Genomic DNA, 22,530 nt, shown 5'->3' with positions numbered 1-22,530 from the left:
AGAACGCCAAGGTAGCCTGCCTGCCTAATTGACTATCACCCCGTAGCACTTACATTGGTAGCCATGAAGGGCATTTAAAAGGCCGGTCATGGTTCACATCAACACCGTCATCCCAGACACCCTGGACCTAATCCAATTTAACTAGCGCCACCACAGATCCATAAAGGACACATTCTCTATTGCACTCCACACTGCCCTCACCCACCTGGACAAAAGGAATAGCTACAGTACATAGCTACCTCAATTACCTCGTAACCTTGCACATTGACTCGATACTGGTAGTCCCTGTATATAGCCATTTTATTTTTTACTTGATTTTGTTTTTCATTATTTACTGTGTATTTATTTCTCATGTCACTATTTCTATTTTAATTATAATTTGTTTTATATTTATCTTCAATTCTGCATTGTTTGAAAAGGACCTGTAAGGAAGCATTTCACTGTTAGTCTACACCTGTTGTTTACCAAGCATGTGACAAATAAAATGTGATTTGATTTGATTTTACTTGTGACTTGAGTTTGTTTGTCTGCTTGAACTGCGTATGTGATGGCAAATCCAATTATTCAATTGGCATTTAATTGTAAGAATGTTGGCCAAATCTTAAACCTATAATGTGTTGTGCTTCATTCACCTTTGGATTACATTTTTGGGAGGAAATCTCCCTTATTTTTCAGCTTGAAGTCATGCGAGTTCAACAACAACTCAAATACTCAGGTAGAGTTTTACCTGGTCAGGTAAAGAAAAGCTCTGGCTTAGCATTTGATGTGATCTCACATAGTAAGTAGTATCCAGCAGTAAACAAGCGAGATTCTCTCCAAACAGGACAACTTTAAAGCCATAGCATATGATGATTAGGCTACCATCTGATTGTTATCATTATGCATGACTAAAAGTGTTATTGCAAGTAGTTGATCCTATCACAACAAAGGTTGAGGTATCAAAGCCAAATGTGATGGTTGCAGTATGTCTTGTAGGTTGCACAATGTCTATTACAGATTAAGATATATTTTATATCTTAAAACCACAGGAACTGCTCATATTTGCTTGCAGTGCACCTTTTTACATTTTACATGGTGAAGTACCTAGCTATTAAGTGGATTGGTTAGTTGCGTTATTTGTAGAACAGAGAATAATGCCCGCCTACAAAGTGAAGTAGGATGTCTCTTGCATATGGATCAAAACCCAGATGGCCTGCGTAAATATATTGGCAAAATGTAATTATTGAGTTGGGCTTGTTTGTTACCTTAATTAAATTTGTTCTACACCATTAGAAATAGGACTGAGACGTCAACCGCACAGGGACTGCCTCAGACATAGATGTTCATGCATACCTCTGCCTGAACACTTTCTGCGCGACTCGAGGAAGGAGCGCTCGTGCGCTTGTGCAATTGGTTGACAAGAGCGCAGTGCGCTGACTGTCCTCCGAACAACGAGAGGCTGACTGCTTAGTCGTTCTGGATTTAAATGACCTGTAAGCAGTATCAGTAGGTTGGACAGGACATCCTTACACTATTTCATCAATTGCAGGTAAAAAGTGGCTGATACATCTCTCTATTATGTTGTTCGGTGGACATGTCTGTGGTTCGGTGGGGATGTTGAAGCAATGACTAGCCTTTTCACAGTAAACTATTATGTTGTATGTTTAAATGCATATTTCAAAATGAATCATGCCATCGCAATTTCTCTCGCAGGACAATAACACCCTTTAATATGCATGCTTAATAACGATGTAACAAACATTAAACGAGATGTGTATCTCTTTCTCGAAAGTTTTGTGAACAAATATACGTTTTAAATTAGGATTCTGATGTAAAATGCTGTGAACTAGTTCTTTACTTTGTTTTTTGCTTCTTTAACTTAAACTGTAAAGAGAACATGTTTACATGCTGCTGTGATGTGGACTGGTTGGACTCGGCAAGGTGAGAGGCAATTCAAACAGAGAGAGCTGCTGATAAGGTTATAGTTTTGAGTCTGAGCGAACGTTAACAAAGTTTTGTTGTACTGTACAGACATGAAACTAGGCTACACAAATGGTTAAAGTGAATTAGACGGTAGTTTAAGTTTGCAGGCAGCTCGGTGGCAAGTACAATTCTGTATTTCATATTACAGTACACCTACTGTAATATAAATACGATATCGAAGCAAGTACTTATGTAATGACACACAGTACAATACCGTTAAATTGACTATTATACTGTAATTGCAAGCAGGTTGGCTGCTTGGTAAAGTTTTTACTCATTACAGTATATCAATGAATAGTTGGTGTTTTAAATCACTTGCACGTCTAGAGGCCTTAACAAAGGCTTCCAAACTGGCAGCGATTACAGGGAAAAACAGACAAAAAGGACATGGCAAGATGCTCAACCAATTAAGGTTTAAGACTTGTAGCCTTGTCCCTATACACTTTAAATTGACGGGCACATAGGAAAATAATTGGTACAGCATTCTCACTCACATGTGTAACAAATAAAGCATTTTACTAGGCACAACTCAAAAAAATGGTAATAAACCAGAAACAACAATAACATGCACACATTAGGGGTCAAAAGGTGTTTGGCGTTCCAAAGATAGGTACTGTATACTGTGGGATGGAATTACAGTCCCATTTGAGAGACAGGATTCTTTCCCTGGCCTCACCATTTTCCCACAATGCACCATAAATGACAGTATTCTACAGTAAAACGTTTCAGAGTATTTTACTGTTATTAATACTCCCAAATTACCGTATAATATACAGTTTTCCGTTACAGTGCAAATGTACAAAATGTGAGTATATTATTTGGTATACAAACATTAAGCTATCCGTTGACAGTTTAAAATAGGGAGCTACAAAGGTCAGTTCTAAGTTACACTGACTGACTCAGAGCGCATTGTTTCTGTCCGAAGCGATACCTGATAGCAGAGTGACCACAACGTCCCGTTTACCCTTCCTATTGTCGGATATGATTTGGTGATGATAGCCGAGCTTGAGGAGGGGAACCCATTCTGATTCTAGGGTGTCATGTGTACTAATCCAGGACCGAGAGAAGAGTTTTCCCTGTGGTGGAACCCTCACCTGTCTTTGTCAGTCAGGTCTGTGTGCACTTTGCAAGGCTGTCAGAAGGTAATCTTGTCTCCATGCGTTGTGTGTTCGGTCTATCGAGTTATTATTGTAGGCCGAGGCTATCCACCCTGTAAGTGTGAGACTTGTGTAACTTGTAACTGATAAATGTATTGGGTTTATCTCATGACAAGAAGACCCCCTTTTGTGAACTGTTTGATAGCATTTTGGTTTGCAATTTGGTTTGGTTTGCACAAATTATTCTTGTTAATGCATGGGTTTCCAAACATGTTTGGCCCACGACCCCATTTTGATATCTGAAAATTTTTGCGATGCCCACCATGTGAAAATAATTATGTAATTAACTTTTTTATTTGGGGCTATGGCAATCAATTGAAAAACATTCTAACAGTATTTATGATTGTCTTCTCAACTCCCCATCACATACTTTTAATGTGGGGCTATGACAGTCAATTACAAATTAGTCTGACATAATGTGTCTTATCTCACCACCACTAATGAGATGGGTGTGCTTGATGCATGTCGCGTCTGAGGTTCTCAAAAGTCAGGGGGCGTGGTCGACATCTCTGCTGTCACATCCAACCTGTATCGATATTTGGTTTTAATACAGAGGAGAGCACTGATGGTTCTTTCAAGACAACTGGGAACTCGGAAAAATACGAGGTCAAATCATGACGTCCGTGATGTTCAGTTCGGAAAGTCGGAAGCTCTAGAAAGAGGCCCAATTTCCTGAGTTTGGAATTCCGAGTTGGTTGACCGTAAAAAAAAATTGAGTTCCCAGTTGTCTTGAACGCACTGAAGTCGGAGATTTCCGAGTTCCCAGTTGTTTTGAACGCGTCATTAATGCTCAGAGGGAGACGGCAGGGTATTATTCCAGTTGAGTCAGGAACCAAAACTCCTCCGTAGTGACCAGTGAATGCATTCGGTCACATGACAGCTCGCTCAGCTGTTCGATTTCACTTACCGGCATGTCAATTGAATCAGGGGCACAGTCAAACGGATTGGGAAGTAGGTCCCAATGTGCTCTTCCAAGCCTTGAAGGTGATCAGTCATCACTCGTGTGGGACACTTACAGATGCTGTTTTCTGTTAGAAACATGCACAGCCGAGGGAAGGGGCATGGTTCGCTTTTGAAAGACTCCAATAAGAATTCTTTCCTCTGAATCCACTGATTCAGTCACTCATCTGTAGAACGCTGTATGCTTGTGTTCAAGGATATATCTATTTTCATTACACAGAAAGTCAACCAAGTCTAATTTTTACATCCATTGTGAATGACAGCAGTTCCTCTCTCAATGTGAAAAATCGTTCCAACACCTCGATAACCACCAAGCCTCCGTATGAAATAGAACATTGTCATGCTCTGATCCCGTGCCTTCACGTAGTTTTGCGAACAGGCGGGCACGCAGTGGGTGTGGTTTGATGTAGTTTACAATCAAAGTTACCTGCTGCAGCATATTTCTGACTTCTGTGCTCAGCTCTTTTGAGGACATTTGCTCTCGGTGTACCATACAATGCGTCTATATGACAGAGGGAGACACATTCATAAGTGCATATGCCCGCGCGCCGTCCCGCCATAGATGGAGCCCCATCTGTGCAAAAGCCCACCATTCGATCCCATTGAATTTGTTTTTGGTCAATATGGCCACGCAGCACACTGAACATCCCATTGTGCAGTTGGATGCTCGGGAATCGTGAGACAGAAAAATATGTCCTCGTGAATAGCATCCCCCGACATGTATAGCGAACAAAATTCAATGCATGGGCATCTCGGTCCTCACAGTTAATGTCAATTTGGAGAGCATAAGCTGGGGAGTTTTTGAATCGTTCAGCAGTTAGAGTTTCGTTTTGATTGCTAGCAATAGCATAAATTATTCGTTTAACAGTGTTATGTGACAAAGGTATTGATCTGTGTTTCTGTGCCTTTGCCTCCCCACACATTATTTTCACCATATCAATTGCGGCCGGTAATATCAGTCTCTGCAATAGTGTGTGGTTTCAAGGCGTAGCGGACCTAACCATTCACGGTGGGAATGATTCAAGTGCAATGGTCAAGTGCAGACTTGTTCCATGATCTAAGGGGGCTGGCTCTCTGGTTGAATTGTATATTTTAGATTTAAATAATTTTCATTTAGAATTTTGAGGTTAACCACATTACAATGATTTTGATACAACGACTATATTATAATATATATATATTTTTGTATGTATATATATTTTTTCTCCAGATTTTGGTAATTATCCGGCAACCTAGTTTTCATATCAGACGACCCCACATGGGGTTGTGATCCTTGGTTTAGGAACGCTGTGTTAATGTAACTGTCCATAGAAAAGCTCAATTTTAAAAGTTAATATTCTGTTAACTCATACCTAAATAATGTTGCTGACTCATCCTACTGTATACCAGTATTTGTGGAGAAAGCATAAATTGGCTAAAATCACTTTAAAAAAACACCAACAAGTTGTATCTTAAACATACAGTTTCCACAATTCGTGCTATTTCCTCATAGGGGATGATGTCATAGTCCTGCAGAGGATGAGCTGGCCAATCATCAATCTACTCACATTAATATTTTTAATGACCGTTATATACTGTTGTTGGGGCACGCCCACACCATTCTGTTGTTGGGGCACGCCCACACCATTCCAACACAGAAAAAAACTGCTTTTTAACACTTAATTAAAAAAATGTGTAAAGGAAAACTATTTCACCCATATTGTAAGTAGTTATAGATCATATTTCATAGAAATATTGAAATACTGGACAGTTACTTTAAAAATGACTGTGCAGGTTGGCTAATAATGTATTTGCTCACACATGAGACATTTTCTAAAGCTCAAGGGCCCCCTGAAATCTGAAGTGTCATTAGGTCTGGGTCCTACATGCATGTGCTGTCAACGTGCATTTGAAACAATTTGGTATGGTTACACTGCGTAAATTCAGTCAGATTCCTTAAGTCAATATCTGCTATGGAATTACTAGGTGTTTACGCACATCACATACTACTTTACCTGTAGGGCCCCTGAAATCTGCAATGTCATTTGCTCTGGGTCCCTAGAAGGATTCACTGCTACACCACCCTTCCACTCTCTGCCTTGGGGGCCGTCATGTGGTAGATGCTTTTTGGGATGTAGAATGTCAACACAGTGTCAACACATTGGGGTCACATTCACTTGCAAGGTTGTCCTATGACCTATATGCAGTCCCATCGAGCCAATTCATCAAATTTATAATGCCCTTTTTCCATCAGCAGTCGTCACAAAGTGCTTTTACAGTAACCTAGACCCCAAATATTGTGCTTCCTAGAAGGAAGGAACCTAGAGAGGAACCAGGCTCAGAATCACTTTATTCACCAAGTACATTTGCACATACCTGGAATTATACTTAGTGAATAAGTGCTGCCAGCAATAGTCAATGTACAGACAGAATAAAGACACAAGGTCAACATAGTCAACATACAGCATATACTATATAAATACAGAAAACTTAAAACATAAAACTCTGAAGTAAAGCTGATTTACAGTGATGATGTCCAATTTACAGAGGGGAAATATTGATGCATGAAGAGGAAGGGATGCTGCCATGACAAATACAGCATGTACAGGTACAGTGATGTCCACAGTGTAAATACAGTATAGTGTCGTTATTAGAATAAAGGGGAGTTGATGGCAAAGGGCATATGGCAAAGTGCAGAGATAGGACAAGGTGCAGTGATAGGACAAAGTGCAGTGATAGGACAAGGTGCAGTGATAGGACAAGGTGCAGAGATAGGACAAGGTGCAGAGATAGGACAAGGTTCAGTGACAGGACAAGTTGCAGAGATAGGACAAGGTGCAGTGATAGTACAAGGTGCAGAGATAGGACACGGTGCGGAGATAGGACAAGGTGCAGTGACAGGACAAAGTGCAGTGATAGGACAAGGTGCAGTGATAGGACAAGGTGCAGTGATAGGACAAGGTGCGGAGATAGGACAAGGTGCGGAGATAGGACAAGGTGCAATAATAGGACAATGTTCAGAGATAGGACAAGGTGCGGAGATAGGACAAGGTGCGGTGATAGGACAAGGTGTAGAGATAGGACAAGGTGCAGTGATAGGACAAGGTGTAGAGATAGGACAAGGTGCAGTGATAGGACAAGGTGCAGTGAGAGGACAAGGTGTAGAGATAGGACAAGGTGCAGTGACAGGACAAGGTGTAGAGATAGGACAAGGTGTAGAGATAGGACAAGGTGCAGTGATCAGATAAGGTGCAGTGATCGGACAAGGTTTAGTGATCGGACAAGGTGCAGTGATCGGACAAGGTGCAGTGTGGTGGTCTATCAGATTCTGACTGTACTGGATAGAGGTTAACAGTACACTATATCTGACCATCACACATATTTGATGACCCTAAGGGCCACTGAAATGTCATCTTTAGTCCGATGTAATTGTTCCTATATCGCCTCCCCTTGTCTTATAAAGACTTATGTAGCCAGTAGCTAGTCAATCACTATGAGTAGGACTGAGTTTGGTGTGGGATTAGAATTTGGGTTGTGGGAGGAAAGACCTGACTCTGTCCACAAAGATTGTTGTGGTCTGTTGGCTTTGCAAGGTAGTTCTAATTAGAGTCTGGTCTGGGAGATCTAACAGTGCACCTCTTTTGAGTGTAATACTGATTTCTGCTGAATAAGCATGTTTTGGGTTTTTATTTTATTTTCATTAGGTGATTGAACATTTATCGTGAATTTACGCTACTTTGGTTTCTCTTATTTGCAACAGTTTAGTGGTATCCTGTGTAGATATATTTACCTATGAAGAGTTTAGTGGTATCCTGTATAGATATATTGACCTATAGACAGTTTAGCGGTATCCTATGTATATATATATTGACCTATAGACTGTTTAGTGGTATCCTGTGTAGATATATTGACCTATAGACAGTTTTGTAGTATCCTGTGTAGATATATTGACCTATAGACAGTTTTGTAGTATCCTGTGTAGATATATAAAATCAAATCTAATTGTATTAGTCACATGCGCCGAATACAACAGGTGTAGACCTTACAGTGAAATGCTTACTTACGAGCCCCTAACCAACAATGCAGTTTTAAAAAATACAAGTAATTAAAATGTAAGTAACAATAAAGAGACTATATACATGGGGGTACTGGTACAGAGTCAATGGCGGGGGCACCGGTTAGATTAGGTAATATGTACATGAAGGTGGTGGGGGGAACGGCAATACAAATAGTCTGGGTAGCCATTTGATTAGGTGTTCAGGAGTCTTAAGGCTTGGGGGTAGAAGCTGTGTCTTGGACCTATACTTGGCGCTCCGGTACCGCTTGCCGTGCGGGAGCAGAGAGAACAGTCTATGACTAGGGTGGCTGGAGTCTTTGACAATATTTAGGGCCTTCCTCTGACACCGCCTGGTATAGAGGTCCTGGATGGCAGGAAGCTTGGCCCCTGTGATGTACTGGGCCGTTCGCACTATCCTCTGTAGTGCCTTGGAGTCGGAGGCCAAGCAGTTGCCATACCAGGCAGTGATGCAACCAGTCAGGATGCTCTCGATATCAGGAATCAAGGTAAGACCCAGATGCAGACTGTGGCAGGCAAAGACAGGTCAAGGCAGGCAGGGGTCGAAAATGCAGGGTAATGCAAAGGTACAGGACGGCAGGCGGACTCTGGGTCAGGGCCAGGCAGAGTTCAGTAATCCAGAGGTGGAGCAAAGGTACAAGACGGCAAGCAGGCTCAGGGTCAGGCAGAAAGGTCAGGCGGGTACAGGGTCAGGACAGGCAAAGGTCAAAAACTAGGAGGACAAGGAAAGAGAGGCTGGGAAACGATAGGAGCTGACAGGAAAAACGCTGGCTAGCTTGAACAAACAAGACGAACTGGCAACAAACAGACAGAGAACACAGGTATAAATACACGGGATGATAGGGAAGATGGGCTACACCTGTAGGGGGTGGAGACAAGCATAAGGACAGGTGAAACAGATCAGGGCGTGACACTCGATGGTGCAGCTGTAGAACCTTTTGACGATCTGAGGACCCATGCCAAATCTTTTCAGTGTGTTGTTACCTACCCCTACCACTTGGGGGTGGCCCATCAGGAAGTCCAGGATCCAGTTGCAGAGGGAGGTGTTTAGTCCCAGGGTCCTTAGCATATTGATGAGCTTTGAGGGCACTATGGTGTTGAACGCTGCGCTGTAGTCAATGAATAGCATTCTCACATAGGTGTTCCTTTTTACCAGGTGGGAAAAGGCAGTGTAGAGTGGGAAAGGGCAGTGTGGAGTGCAATAGAGATTGCATCATCTGTGGATCTGTTGGGGCGGTATGCAAATTGGAGTGGGTCCAGGGATTCTGGGATAATGGTGTTGATGTGAGCCATGACCAGCCTTTCAAAGCACTTCATGGCTACGGACGTAAGTGCTACCGGTCGGTAGTCATTTAGGCAGGTTACCTTAGTGTTCTTGGGCACAGACACTATGGTGGTCTGCTTGAAACATGTTGGTATTACAAACTCGGATAGGGAGGTTGAAAATGTCAGTAAAGACACTTGCCAGTTGGTCAGCGCAAGCTCGCAGTACACGTCCTGGTAATCCGTCTGACCCTATGGCCTTGTGAATGTTGACCTGTTTAAAGGTCTTACTCACATTGGCTGTGGAGAGCGTGTTCACACAGTCTTCCGGAACAGCTGGTGCTCTCATGCATGTTTCAGTGTTATTTGCCTCGAAGCGAGCATAGAAGTAGTTTAACTCGTCTGGTATGCTCGTTTCACTGGGCAGCTCTCGGCTGTGCTTCCCTTTGTAGTCTGTAATGGTTTACAAGCCCTGCCACATCCGACGAGCATCAGAGATGGTGTAGTACGATTCGATCTTAGTCCTGTATTGAAGCTTTGCCTGTTTGATGGTTCATCGGAGGGCATAGCGGGATTTCTTATAAGCTTCCGGGTTAGAATTCCGCTCCTTGAAAGTGGCAGCTCTAGCCTTTAGCTCAGTGCGGACGTTGCCTGTAATCCATGGCTTCTGGTTGGGGTATGTACGTACGGTCACTGTGGGGACGACGTCATCAATGCACTTATTGATGAAGCCAATGACCGATGTGGTGTACTCCAATGCCATCGGAGGAATCCCGGAACATATTCAGTCTGTGCTAGCAAAACAGTCCTGTAGCTTCGCATCTGCTTTATCTGATCTCATCACTGGTGCTTCCTGCTTTAATTTTTGCTTGTAAGCAGGAATCAGGAGTATAGAATTATGGTCAGATTTGCCAAATAGGGGACGAGGGAGAGCTTTGCATGCTTCTCTGTGTGTGGAGTAAAGGTGGTCCAGAGTTATTTCCTCTGGTTGCACATTTAACATGCTTATAGAAATTTGGTAAAACGGATTTATAGTTTCCCTGCATTAAAGTCACCGGCTACTAGGAGCGCCGCCTCTGGTTGAGCGTTTTCTTGTTTGCTTGTGGCGGAATACAGCTCATTCAATGCTGTCTTAGTGCCAGCCTCTGACTGTGGTGGTATGTAAACAGCTACGAAAAATACAGATGAAAACTCTCTAGGTACAGTAGATAGTGTGGTCTACAGCTTATCATGAGATACTCTACCTCAGGCGAGCAATAGCTCAAGACTTCCTCAGATATCGTGCACCAGCTGTTATTTACAAAAATACATAGTCTGCCGCCCCTTGTCTTACCAGACGCCGCTGTTCTATCCTGCCGGTACAGCGTATAACCAGCCAGCTGTATGTTGATAGTGTCATAGTTCAGCCACGACTCCGTGAAGCAGAAGATATTACAGTTTTGAATGTCCCGTTGGTAGTTTAATCTTCCATGTAGGTCATCAATTTTATTGTCCAAAGATTACACATTTTCTAGCAGAATGGAAGGAAGTGGGGGTTTATTCGATCGCCTACAAATTCACAGAAGGAAGCCCGCCTTCCGGCCACTTTTTCTCCGCCTCCTCTTCACGCAAATCACGTAGATCTGGGCCTGTTCTCGAGAAAGCGCCGGACTCGTCAGACTCGTTAGATGAAAAAAATGATTCTACCAGTCTGTGGTGAGTAATCGCAGTCCTGATGTCCAGAAGTTATTTTCAGTCATAAGAAACGGTAGCGGCAACATTATGTACAAAATAAGTAAAAAATAAGTTACAAATAACGCAAATAAATGAGCAAAAAAGCACAATCGGTTGGGGTCAGGTAAAACGTCTGCCTTCTTCTCCGGCGCCATTTTAGTTTATATTGATATATTGACCTATAGACAGTTTTGTAGTATCCTGTGATGATATATTGACCTATAGAACATTTTGTAGTATCCTGTGTTGATATATTGACCTATAGACAGTTTTGTAGTATCCTGTGTAGATATATTGACCTATAGACAGTTTTGTAGTATCCTGTGTAGATATATTGACCTACTGGCAACTTGATATTAATTGAAGTGTAGTGTGTCCAAATTCCACAGACACCATTCTAATATTAGAACAAGAGGAAGTCAATTTTTGTATTTTTTATTCTACGCTTCACTTATCTTTTTTTTTTTTTACCAATGATTCCCACAGAGACTCCTTCTTATATTTGGGTCTGCTTATTTAAACTGCCAAACACACAACTGGATGGAAGCCCAATGTTTTAAAGCTAACAGGGAATTCAAGTTGCACAGAAGTGAGCCCCGAGTCAGAGATAGTCAGGGACTAGATGGAGACCAGCTGGACAGTAGCTTATGTTAGTGAAGATGCACGCACATTTTTCCTTTGAGTGGAGGACAAGCACCATCCGGGTTAGGTTCAACAGAGTCCAAGGAGCAATTCACATGCAGTATGTCTAAAAAATAAAAAACGCTCAGTTGCAAACTCTCAGATGTCATCTCCCTCAGACCCTGGCCTGCCTGGGCAGCTAGCAGGAAGATCAAGAGGGATGATTTCATAGATATAAATGTTGCTTTTAGAAGCTTTAGTTGGATGACCATGGAAAACAAATGCAACACTTTTAAACATTCTGTTATTACATAGATGTGGATTACACAAGTGTAAAGGGGGATTAAAGACCTTTCTTGAAGATAAAGATGGTTTTCCAACATGTGTTAATTTATATTATTTTGCCAGTATATCATTATTTGATATTCATGCACATTAATGTACTAAATTATTTATGTGATATGTTGCATAAAGGTATTCTCTGACTTCCTCACACAGTAATAAATTAGGTCAACCTTAACAAAATCATCAGATGTCAATTTCTGTGATTGTAAATTGTAAATAGTAATTATTCAATATTTTCATATACAGTGGCTTGCGAAGTATTCACCCCACTTGGCATTTTTCCTATTTTGTAGCCTTACAACCTGGAATTAAAATAGATTTGGGGGGGGGGTTGTATAGTTTGATTAACACAACATGCCTACCACTTTGAAGATGCAAAATATTTTTTATTGTGAAACAAACAAGAAACAAGACAAAAACAGAAAACTTGAGCGTGCATAACTTTTCATCCCCACCACAGTCAATACTTTGTAGAGCCACGTTTTGCAGCAATTACAGCTGCAAGTCTCTTGGGGTATGTCTCTATAAGCTTGACACATCTAGCCACTGGGATTTTTGCCCATTCTTCAAGGCAAAACTGCTCCAGCTCCTTCAAGGTGGATGGGTTCCGCAGGTGTACAGCAATCTTTAAGTTATACCACATATTCTCAATTGGATTGAGGTCTGGGCTTTGACAAGGCCATTCCAAGACATTTAAATGTTTCCCCTTAAACCACTTGAGTGTTGCTTTAGCAGTGTGCTTAGGGTCATTGCCCTGCTGGAAGGTGAACCTCCGTCACAGTCTCAAATATCTGGAAGACTGAAACAGGTTTCCCTCAAAGAATTTCCCTGTATTTAGCGCCATCCATCATTCTTTCAATTCTGACCAGTTTCAAAGTCCCTGCCGATGAAAAACATCCCCAGAGCATGATGCTGCCACCACCATGCTTCACTGTGTTCTCGGGGTGATGAGAGGAGTTGGGTTTGCGCCAGACATAGCATTTTCCTTGAGAGCCAAAAAGCTCAATTTTAGTCTCATCTGACCAGAGTACCTTCTTTCATGTGTTTGGGGAGTCCCCCACATGCCTTTTGGTGAACACCAAATGTGTTTGCTTATTTCTTTCTTTAAGCAATGGCTTTTTTCTGGCCACTCTTCCATAAAGCCCAGCTCTGTTTAGTGTACGGATTAAAGTGGTCCTATGGACAGATACTCCAATCTCCGCTGTGGAGCTTTGCAGCTCCTTCAGGGTTATCTTTTGTCTCTTTGTTGCCTCTCTGATTAAGGCCCTCCTTGCCTGGTCTGTGAGTTTTGGTGGGCGGCCCTCTCTTGGCAGGTTTATTGTTGTACCATATTCTTGGATTTAATGATGCTCTATGGGATGTTCAAAGTTTCTGATATTTTTTTATAACCCAATTCTGATCTATACTTATCAACAACTTTGTCCCTGACCTGTTTGGAGAGCTCCTTGGTCTTCATGGTGCCCCTTGCTTGGTGGTGCCTGTTGCTTATTGTTGTTGCAGACTCTGGGGCCTTTCAGAACAGGTGTATATATACTGAGACCATGTGACAGATCATGTGACACTTAGATTGCACACAGGTGGACTTTATTTAACTCATTATGTGACTTCTGAAGGTAATTGGTTGCACCAGATCTTATTTACGGGCTTCATAGCAAAGGGGGTAAATACATATGCACGCACTACTTTTTCGGGGGGTTTTTGTATAATTTTTTGAAACAAGTGATTTTTTTCATTTCACTTCACCAATTTGGACTATTTTGTGTATTACATGAAATCCAAATAATAATCAATTTAAATTACCGGTTGTAATGCAACAAAATAGGAAAAACGCCAAGGGGGATGAATACTTTTGCAAGGCACTGTATTTTATGGGACAATATACAAATGTTTTTGAGAAAAATATTTAGAAAAAGACACTTTCATTAAGTAAATGTATTTATTAGTTCTCTAATTTTTGTCAAGAGAGATGAAAATGTAATAAATTGAAGGTTATTTGTTGATGTGAAAATCAAAATTAATCAATTTTAAGGTTGTGTGTGGGGGGGTCACCAACATTTCTGGAGAATACAATTAGGTCCCCAGGAGTTCTGGTGAAATAAACGGGGTCCCCGCTGAAATAGTTTGAATAGCATTGGTTTACCACAGTCAAGGCAAGTTTAAGATATACAATATATAAAAGATATGCACAAAGATATGCACAAAGATATGCACAAATATATAAAATATATGCACATATATTATATGTGCCTACACATTTGAACTTATATAGGCCTATTTTATAGCCTACGGAATAGCTTTTTCATCATCTACGGTACTTTTCAACCAACCCAGAATGGATGTGCTGAGACTTGAGAGGTGCACCTTACTGTTTGTCTCCCCAGGTAGAGCCCACCTGACCCACGACCCATCAGAAGACTATCACCAAGAGCCTGGTCAGCAGCCTGGAGAAGCCATGGAGCGGAATGAGAGGTCCACCCCCGTCCCTGGCAAAGAGAAAGAGGTGGATATCATCAATATCAAGGGCATCGAGGACATAGGCTATGTTCAGCCGGATTCCATAGTAAGTCGGTCACCTTTAGTTTTCAGCAACTGACAAATCAAAGTCCATAGCACATAGCAAACTGTAGCAGCATGCAAAGCATGTGATTTTGGGAAAAAACGTAGCAGCACAGCAAAACCAGGGTTGACAGTGGTAAATACCCTCGGTGGTCCTCTGTAGCTCAGTTGGTAGAGCATGGTGCTGGCAGTGGCAACATCAGCATAGTGGGTTTGATTCATAGGACAACCATACGTAAAAAATGTATACATGGTTGGCGCAGTGGTCTAATGCACTGGTTAGGGAAGGGTTTCGCCAGTGGGGCTGTACTTGGCTCATTGCGCTCTAGTGTCTCCTTGTGGCGGCCTGGGTGTCTGCAGGCTGACTTCGGTCGCCGTTGAACGGTGTTTCCTCCGACACATTGGTGCAGCTGGCTTCCGGGATAAGCGAGCGAGTGTTAAGAAGAGCGATTTGGCGGGTCATGTTTCGGAGGATGAATGACTCAAACTTCGCCACTCCCGAGCCTGTTGGGGAGTTGCAGCGATGAGACAAGATCGTAATCATGAAATTGGGGGAGAAAAAGGCTGTAAAAATTGCACGCATGACTGTAAGTTGTTTTGGATAAAAGCATCTGCTAAATGGCATACAGTTGAAGTTGGAAGTTTACCTACACCATTTAAACTCACAATTCCTGACATTTAATCCTAGTAATAATTCCCTGTCTTAGGTCAGTTAGGATCACCACTTTATTTTAAGAATGTGAAATGTCAGAATAATAGTAGAAAGAATGATTTATTTCAGCTTTTATTTCTTTCATTACGTTTCCAGTGGGTCAGAAGTTTACATACACTCAATTAGTATTTGGTAGCATTGCCTTTAAATTGTTTAACTTGGGTCAAACGTTTCGGGCAGCCTTCCACAAGCTTCCCACAATAAGTTGGGTGAATTTTGGCCCATTCGTCCTGACAGAGCTGGTGTAACTGAGTCAGGTTTGTAGGCTTCCTTGCTTGCACACGCTTTTTCAGTTCTACCCACACATTTTCTATAGGATTGAGGTCAGGGCTTTGTGATGGCCACTCCAATACCTTGACTTTGTTGTCCTTAAGCCATTTTGCCACAACTTTGGAAGTATGCTTGGGGTCATTGTCTATTTGGAAGACCCATTTGCGACCAATATTTAACTTTCTGACTGATTTTTTATTTATTTTGTCTTGAGATGTTGCATATATCTACATAATTTTCCTTTACTCATGATGCCATCTATTTTGTGAAGTGCACCAGTCCATCCTGCAGCAAAGCACCCCCACAGCATGATGCTGCCACCCCCGTGCGTCACGGTTGGGATGGTGTTCTTCGGCTTGCAAGCCTCCCCCTTTCTCCTCCAAACATAACAATGGTCATTATGGCCAAACAGTTCTATTTTTGTTTCATCAGACCAGAGGACATTTCTCCAAAAAGTATGATCTTTGTCCCCATGTGCAGTTGCAAACCGTATTCTTGCTTTTTTATGGCGGTTTTGGAGCAGTGGCTCCTTGCTGAGCGGCCTTTCAGGTTATGTCCATATAGGACTTGTTTTACTGTGGATATAGATTATTTTGTACCTGTTTCCTCCAGCATCTTCACAAGGTCCTTTGCTGTTGTTCTGGGATTGATTTGCACTTCTCGCACCAAAGTACGTTCATCTCTAGGAGACAGAACGCGTCTTCTTCCTGAGCGGTATGACGGCTGCGTGGTCCCATGGTGTTTATGCTTGCGTACTATTGTTTGTACAGATGAACGTGGTACCTTCAGGCATTTGGAAATTGCTCCCAAGGATGAACCAGACTTGTGGAGGTCTACAATTTCTTTTCTGAGGTCTTGGCTGATTTCTTTTGATTTTCCCATGATGCAAGCAAAGAGGCACTGAGTTTGAAGGTAGGCCTTGAAATACATCCACAGGTACACCTCCAATTGACTCAAATTATGTCAATTAGCCTGTCAGAAGCTTCTAAAGCCATGACATAATTTTCTGTAATTCTCCAAGCTGTTTAAAGGCACAGTCAACTTCATGTATGTAAACTTCTGACTCACTGGAATTGTGATGAAGTGAATTATAAGTGAAATAATCTGTCTGTAAACAATTGTTGGAAAAATTACTTGTGTCATGCACAAAGTAGATGTCCTAACCGACTTGCCAAAACTATAGTTTGTTAACAAGACATTTGTGGAGTGGTTGAAAAACGAGTTTTAATGACTAATGTATATATACTTCCGACTTCAACTGTATATTATAATTGATTAGTGTGCCCAATCACAAGTTTACATCACAGTTGGGATACCGCATTACATCACAGTGGGGATACCTCATTGTTTGTTTCCTTTTGTTCTGGGGCCGTATGTATCAAGCCTCAGAGTAGGAGTACTGATCTAGGAAATACATTCTGTCTCAGCTGTCTTAGATAAAGAAATGTTCCTATGATCTACATACAGTACCAGTCAAAAGTTTGGACACACCTACTCATTCAAGGGTTTTTCTTTATTTTTACTATTAAATACATTGTAGAATAATAGTGAAGACATCACAACTATATAATAACACATATGGAATCATGTTGTAACCTAAAAGTGTTAAACAAATTTTAAAAAAAGTTATATTTTATATTCTTTAAAGTAGCCACCCTTTGCCTTGATGACAGCTTTACACGCTCTTGGCATTCTCTCAACCAGCTTCACCTGAAATGCTTTCCCAACAGTCTTGAAGGAGATCCCACATATGCTGAGTACTTGTTGTCTGCTTTTCCTTCACTCTACGTCCAACTCATCCCAAACCATCTCAAAAATGGGTTGCGGTCAGGTGATTGTGGAGGCCAGGTCCTCTGATGGAGCACTCCATCACTCTTCTTCTTGGTCAAACGCCCCTTACATAGCCTGAAGGTGTGTTGAGTCATTGTCCTGTTGAAAAACAAATGATAGTTCCACTAAGAGTAAACCAGATGGGTTGGCGTATCACTGTAGAATGCTGTGGTAACCATGCTGGTTAAGTGTGCCTTGAATTCTAAATAAATCACTGACAGTGTCACCAGCAAAGCACCATCACACCTCCTCCTCCATGCTTCACGGTGGGAACCAAAAATGTGGACAGATTTCCACAGTCTAATGTTCATTGTTCGTGTTTCTTGGTCCGAGCAAGTCTCTTCTTAGTGTCCTTTAGTAGTGGTTTCTTTGCAGCAATTCCACCATGAAGGCCTGATTCACTTAGTCTCTTCTGAACAGTTGATGTTGAGGGTTACTCTTTGAAACGTTTATTTGGGCTGCAATATCTGAGGCTGGTAACTCTGATTAATTTATCCTCTGCAGCAGAGGCAACTCTATGTCTTCCTTTCCTGTGGCGGTCCTCATGAGAGCCAGTTTCATCATAGCGCCTGATGGTTTTTGCAACTGCACTTGAAGAAACTTTCAAAGTTCTTGAAATCAAATCAAATCAAATGTATTTATACAGCCCTTCTTACATCAGCTGATATCTCAAAGTGCTGTACAGAAACCCAGCCTAAAACCCCAAACAGCAAGCAATGCAGGTGTAGAAGCACGGTGGCTAGGAAAAACTCCCTAGAAAGGCCAAAACCTAGGAAGAAACCTAGAGAGGAACCAGGCTATGAGGGGTGGCCAGTCCTCTTCTGGCTGTGCCGGGTGGAGATTATAACAGAACATGGCCAAGATGTTCAAATGTTCGTAAATGACCAGCATGGTCAAATAATAATAATCACAGTAGTTGTCGAAATGTTCTGCATTGACTGACCTTCATGTCTTACAGTAATGATGGACTTATTTGCTTATTTTAGCTGTTCTTGCCATAATATGGACTTGGTCTTTTCCCAAATAGGGCTATCTTCTGTATACACCCCCCCCCCCCCCCCCCCCCCCCCATACCTTGTTACAACACAACTGATTGGCTCAAACGCATTAAGAAGCAAAGAAAGTCCACAAACTAACTGTTGACAAGGCACACCTAATTTAAGTGCATTCCAGGTGACTGGTTGAGAGAATGCCAAGAGTGTGCAAAGTTGTCATCAAGGCAAAGGGTGGCTATTTTTAAGAATCTGAAATATAAAATATATTTTGATTTGTTTAACACTTTTTTGCTTATTACATGATTCCATATGTGTTATTTCATAGTTTTGATGTCTTCACTATTATTCTACAATATAGAACTTAGTAAAAATTAAGAAAAACCCTTGAATGAGTAGTTGTGTTCAAACTTTTGACTGGTATTGTAAATGTCTAGTGGCATATGATATGGCATATGCCTGTTCGCACACATTAAGGACAGGCAAGAAAAATAGCTGAAGGCCTGTACGTTGTTCTGAAGGATTATATGCATCACTATATACAGTATGTCTTCCAATCACAAACTTTTGACTGGTACTCTATTTCTCTACTCTGTCTACATACGTAACACTCTGCACCGTGACAAGTGTATAACTCTTGACTGACTGATAACATGAAACGATGTCTGCTAGGTGTTGGATATTTTGGGTTGATGTAGACATGGAACAGTTCTGTTACAAGCCTTTTGGGAAATGCTGGCTGAAGTTAATTAGTTGTTTGGCCTACAGGTGGTTTGCTAGACATTTTACGTGCATTATTGAGAAAATGTATTGGCAGGGTTGGGGAGTAACTGATTACATGCTACATGTAATCTGATTACAAAAAACGGTAATCAGTTACATTACCAGCAAAAATATTGTAATCATATTATGTCCTATGATAGCTGTATACAGTAATGTCATAGGCTAGCTGTATACAGTAATGTCCTAGGCTAGCTGTAAGGACTTTCCTAGCAGTATACAGCACTTGGGTCATTGCCACTAGCATAACACCCTGCATCCCACTGCTGGCTCGCTTCTGACGCAAAGTAGGGTTGGTCCTGGTCAGTCCATGGATGGGTGACCAGATGCTGTGGTGTTGAAGGGCCAGTAGGAGGCACCCTTTCCTCTGGTCTAAAAAAATATCCCAATGCCCCAGGGCAGTGATTGGGGACATTGCCCTGTGTAGGGTGCAGTCTTTTGGATGAGACATTAAACGGGTGTCCTGACTCTCTGTGGTCACTAAAGATCCCATGGCACTTTTCGTAAGAGTAGGAGTGTTAACCCTGATGTCCTGGCTAAATTCCCAATCTGCCTTCATACCATCATGGCCACCTAATCATCCCCAGTTTACAATTGGTTCATTCATCCCCCTCCTCTCCGCTGTAACTATTCCCCAGGTCGTTGCTGTAAATGAGAATGTGTTCTCAGTCAACTTACCTGGTAAAATAAATAAATAAAAATGGGGAGTGTCCTAGGCTAGCTGTATACAGTAACACTAAGCATTGGGGTGATCTGACCACATCCTTATGTTCCTAGACCTGTGAGAAGTGAACTTTGCCTCAGCTTCCTGTGTGGAGCAGACTGAGACATGTTTTCCTCTGGGACCACTCGCTGGTTTACAAGGCTGCTCTTGTTATGTTTATTAGTTAGTTGTGTATTTGTTTTACTTTTTTAGTAGCTAAAAATAAACTGTCCCTGGAGGCTATTTTTCAGAGTTATGCAATGTCACATCATTTTAAGATTCTGTCCAGATTTTTTTGTTGTTGTGGCTATTAACTAGTAGTTCACAAATATAGTTTTACCTTTGTTGGCTATCTTCTATTACTAACCTTAATTTGTTTTTGTAATAACCGGGCTCATCTGTCAAATATTCTTGGTCTCAGCATGTCAAAATAAAGGTTAAATTAGAAACAAACAAAAACATGTTTTGAATGAGAGCTGGGCATTGGTCTGAAACTGTAAAAGTAAGGACATTTACGAGCACCACATTGACTACTTTACCCATGCTCTACCAAGGATTTCCAGCACACAGCTTTGACCTGTTACAGTAGCTGTCTTCGTCTATTGTACTTCAAACATTGTGTAGGCAAGTTGCTTAGGATTCAAACCTTCTCAAAAAGCCTAATTCATACTCTTCAGAGCAGTGTCGGTCGGTGCCATTTAAGATGAGGGAGGATCTTTTTTTTATGAGCATGGCCCATTTTTTCTATTACAGCATATTGGATGACTGTGTCACGCGGAATGACGCTGGAGAGACGAAGCAGGTATGGGGAGTAAAACATTTCATTATAACGGACAGAGACGAGACAGGAACAGCGTCAGAAACAAATTCAAGAGACCAAAACAATACAATGCAGCAGCCGGGAACAGAGCTGGGGAACTGACAAATATAGGGGAGGAAATAAACAGGTGATAAGTGAGTCCAGGTGAGTCCAATAACGCTGAAGCGAGTGACGAGGGAGGGCAGGTGTGAGTGATGATAGCAGGAGCGTGTGATGCAGGGTAATCTGGCGCCCTCAAGCGCCAGGGGAAGGGAAGAGCGGGAGCAGACGTGACAGTACCCCTCCCTCTTGGGACGCCACCCGGCGTCCCACCTAGGCGAACCAGCCGAGACATGGGCGCTGGGAAAGCCGGTTGGGGCGAGAAATCCCGACGAAACCGGCAGGAGCTTGAGAGCCTGGCGAGCCGGCCGAGGCATGAGAGCCTGACGATCCAGCTGAGGCAAGAGAGAGAGCCTGTTGATCCCGCAGCAGAAGGGGAGCCCGATGTTCCAGTGGAGTGTGACGTGGGATGGGAAGCCGCCAAGCCAGGAAAACCTCTTGAGCCAGCCAGGGCGTGAAAGCCCGACGGGCTGGCTTAGGCAACCCCGGTTCCATCGGCGGCAGGATCCACCCCGACGTCACCAACAAAACAAAAAACATAAACTCCTGGACCAGCTGGGCGAACAAGAACTGACGATCCGGCTGAGGCCCGACGTGGGATGGGCGCCTTCCGAGCCAACCGGGGCAAGGAAACCTCTCGAGCCAGCTAGGGCGTGGAAACCCGACGAGCTGGCTAGGCATCCCGGTTCCATCGGTGGCGACCCAGAGCTGCTGCCACCATTCCAACCGGAACACCAGTACTCCCCGATGCTTCGTGTGTTGGCTGGGCCCAGTGGCAGTTAATTAGTAAAACCAAAAGCTTACCTTGACTTGGAAGAGTTCTAGTGTTATGTTGAATATAGCCAGCTAGCTAACATAGCATTCCTCTGTTTAAACTGTGTGTTTGAGTAGGCTAAACTAGCTAGCTGAATTTGCTAGCTAAGCGAAACTGAAAGTGTAAAAAATTACAAAATCTCTTTCTATCTCTCTCTTGCTTCTCCTTCATTTTGGAAGAAATTGTTCAACTATAGTCGTTCTCTGTCTGAGTCAACTGCTCACCACATTTTATGCACTGCAGTGTTAGCTAGCTGTATTTTATGCTTTCAATACTAGATTAATTCTCTGATCCTTTGATTGGGTGGACAACATGTCAGTTCATGCTGCAAGAGCTCTGATAGGTTAGAGGATGTCTACCGGAAGTTGTCATAATTAGGGCTGTGGCGGTCACAAAATTTTGTCAGCCGATGATTGTCAAGCAAATAACCATCGGTCTCACGGTAATTGACCGTTAATTAACATAAACACATTTAGCATCTCCTCGCTGCCACACAAAATGGCCTACAAGCCATTTGAAAAATCCATGTAATATAGCCTACACCTTCACACCAAATCCATTATTTATTTTAGGCAGGTCTAAAGAAGCATGATATGATGAAAATGTTGTCTATTTCAGAAGAAAATAATAGCATACTCTGAGTTGTCCTTCTGTTAGTGTAATGGCAGCCTTCCTCCTCTTTGTCTGAAGAGGAGGTGTAGCAGGGATCGGACCAAGACGCAGCGTAGCTCGTGTTCAACATGTTTTAATAGACGAGACGAAAACGTGAACACTTACAAAATAACAAACGTGGCAAACCGAAACAGTCCTCTCTGGTGAAACGAACACAAAGACAGGAAACAACCACCCACAAAATCCCAACACAAAACAAGCCACCTA

General features: G+C 42.3%; 1 protein-coding gene across 1 annotated transcript in view; it reads left to right on the top strand.

The window, feature by feature from the left end:
- Positions 1–1,374: 1,374 nt before the first annotated feature.
- LOC120065884 (anoctamin-1-like) overlaps positions 1,375–22,530 on the top strand; it is a 53,842-nt gene continuing 32,686 nt past the window's right edge. Inside the window, exons 1-2 of the mRNA XM_039016928.1 lie at positions 1,375–1,528; positions 14,457–14,635. Coding sequence (XP_038872856.1) covers positions 14,528–14,635 — 108 coding nt within the window. The 5' untranslated portion in view covers positions 1,375–1,528; positions 14,457–14,527. The remainder of the gene's footprint in view (positions 1,529–14,456; positions 14,636–22,530) is intronic.

Source organism: Salvelinus namaycush, chromosome 21 (genome assembly GCF_016432855.1).
Source record: "Salvelinus namaycush isolate Seneca chromosome 21, SaNama_1.0, whole genome shotgun sequence".
NCBI lineage: Eukaryota > Metazoa > Chordata > Actinopteri > Salmoniformes > Salmonidae > Salvelinus > Salvelinus namaycush.
This window is presented reverse-complemented; position numbering and strand designations above follow the sequence as displayed.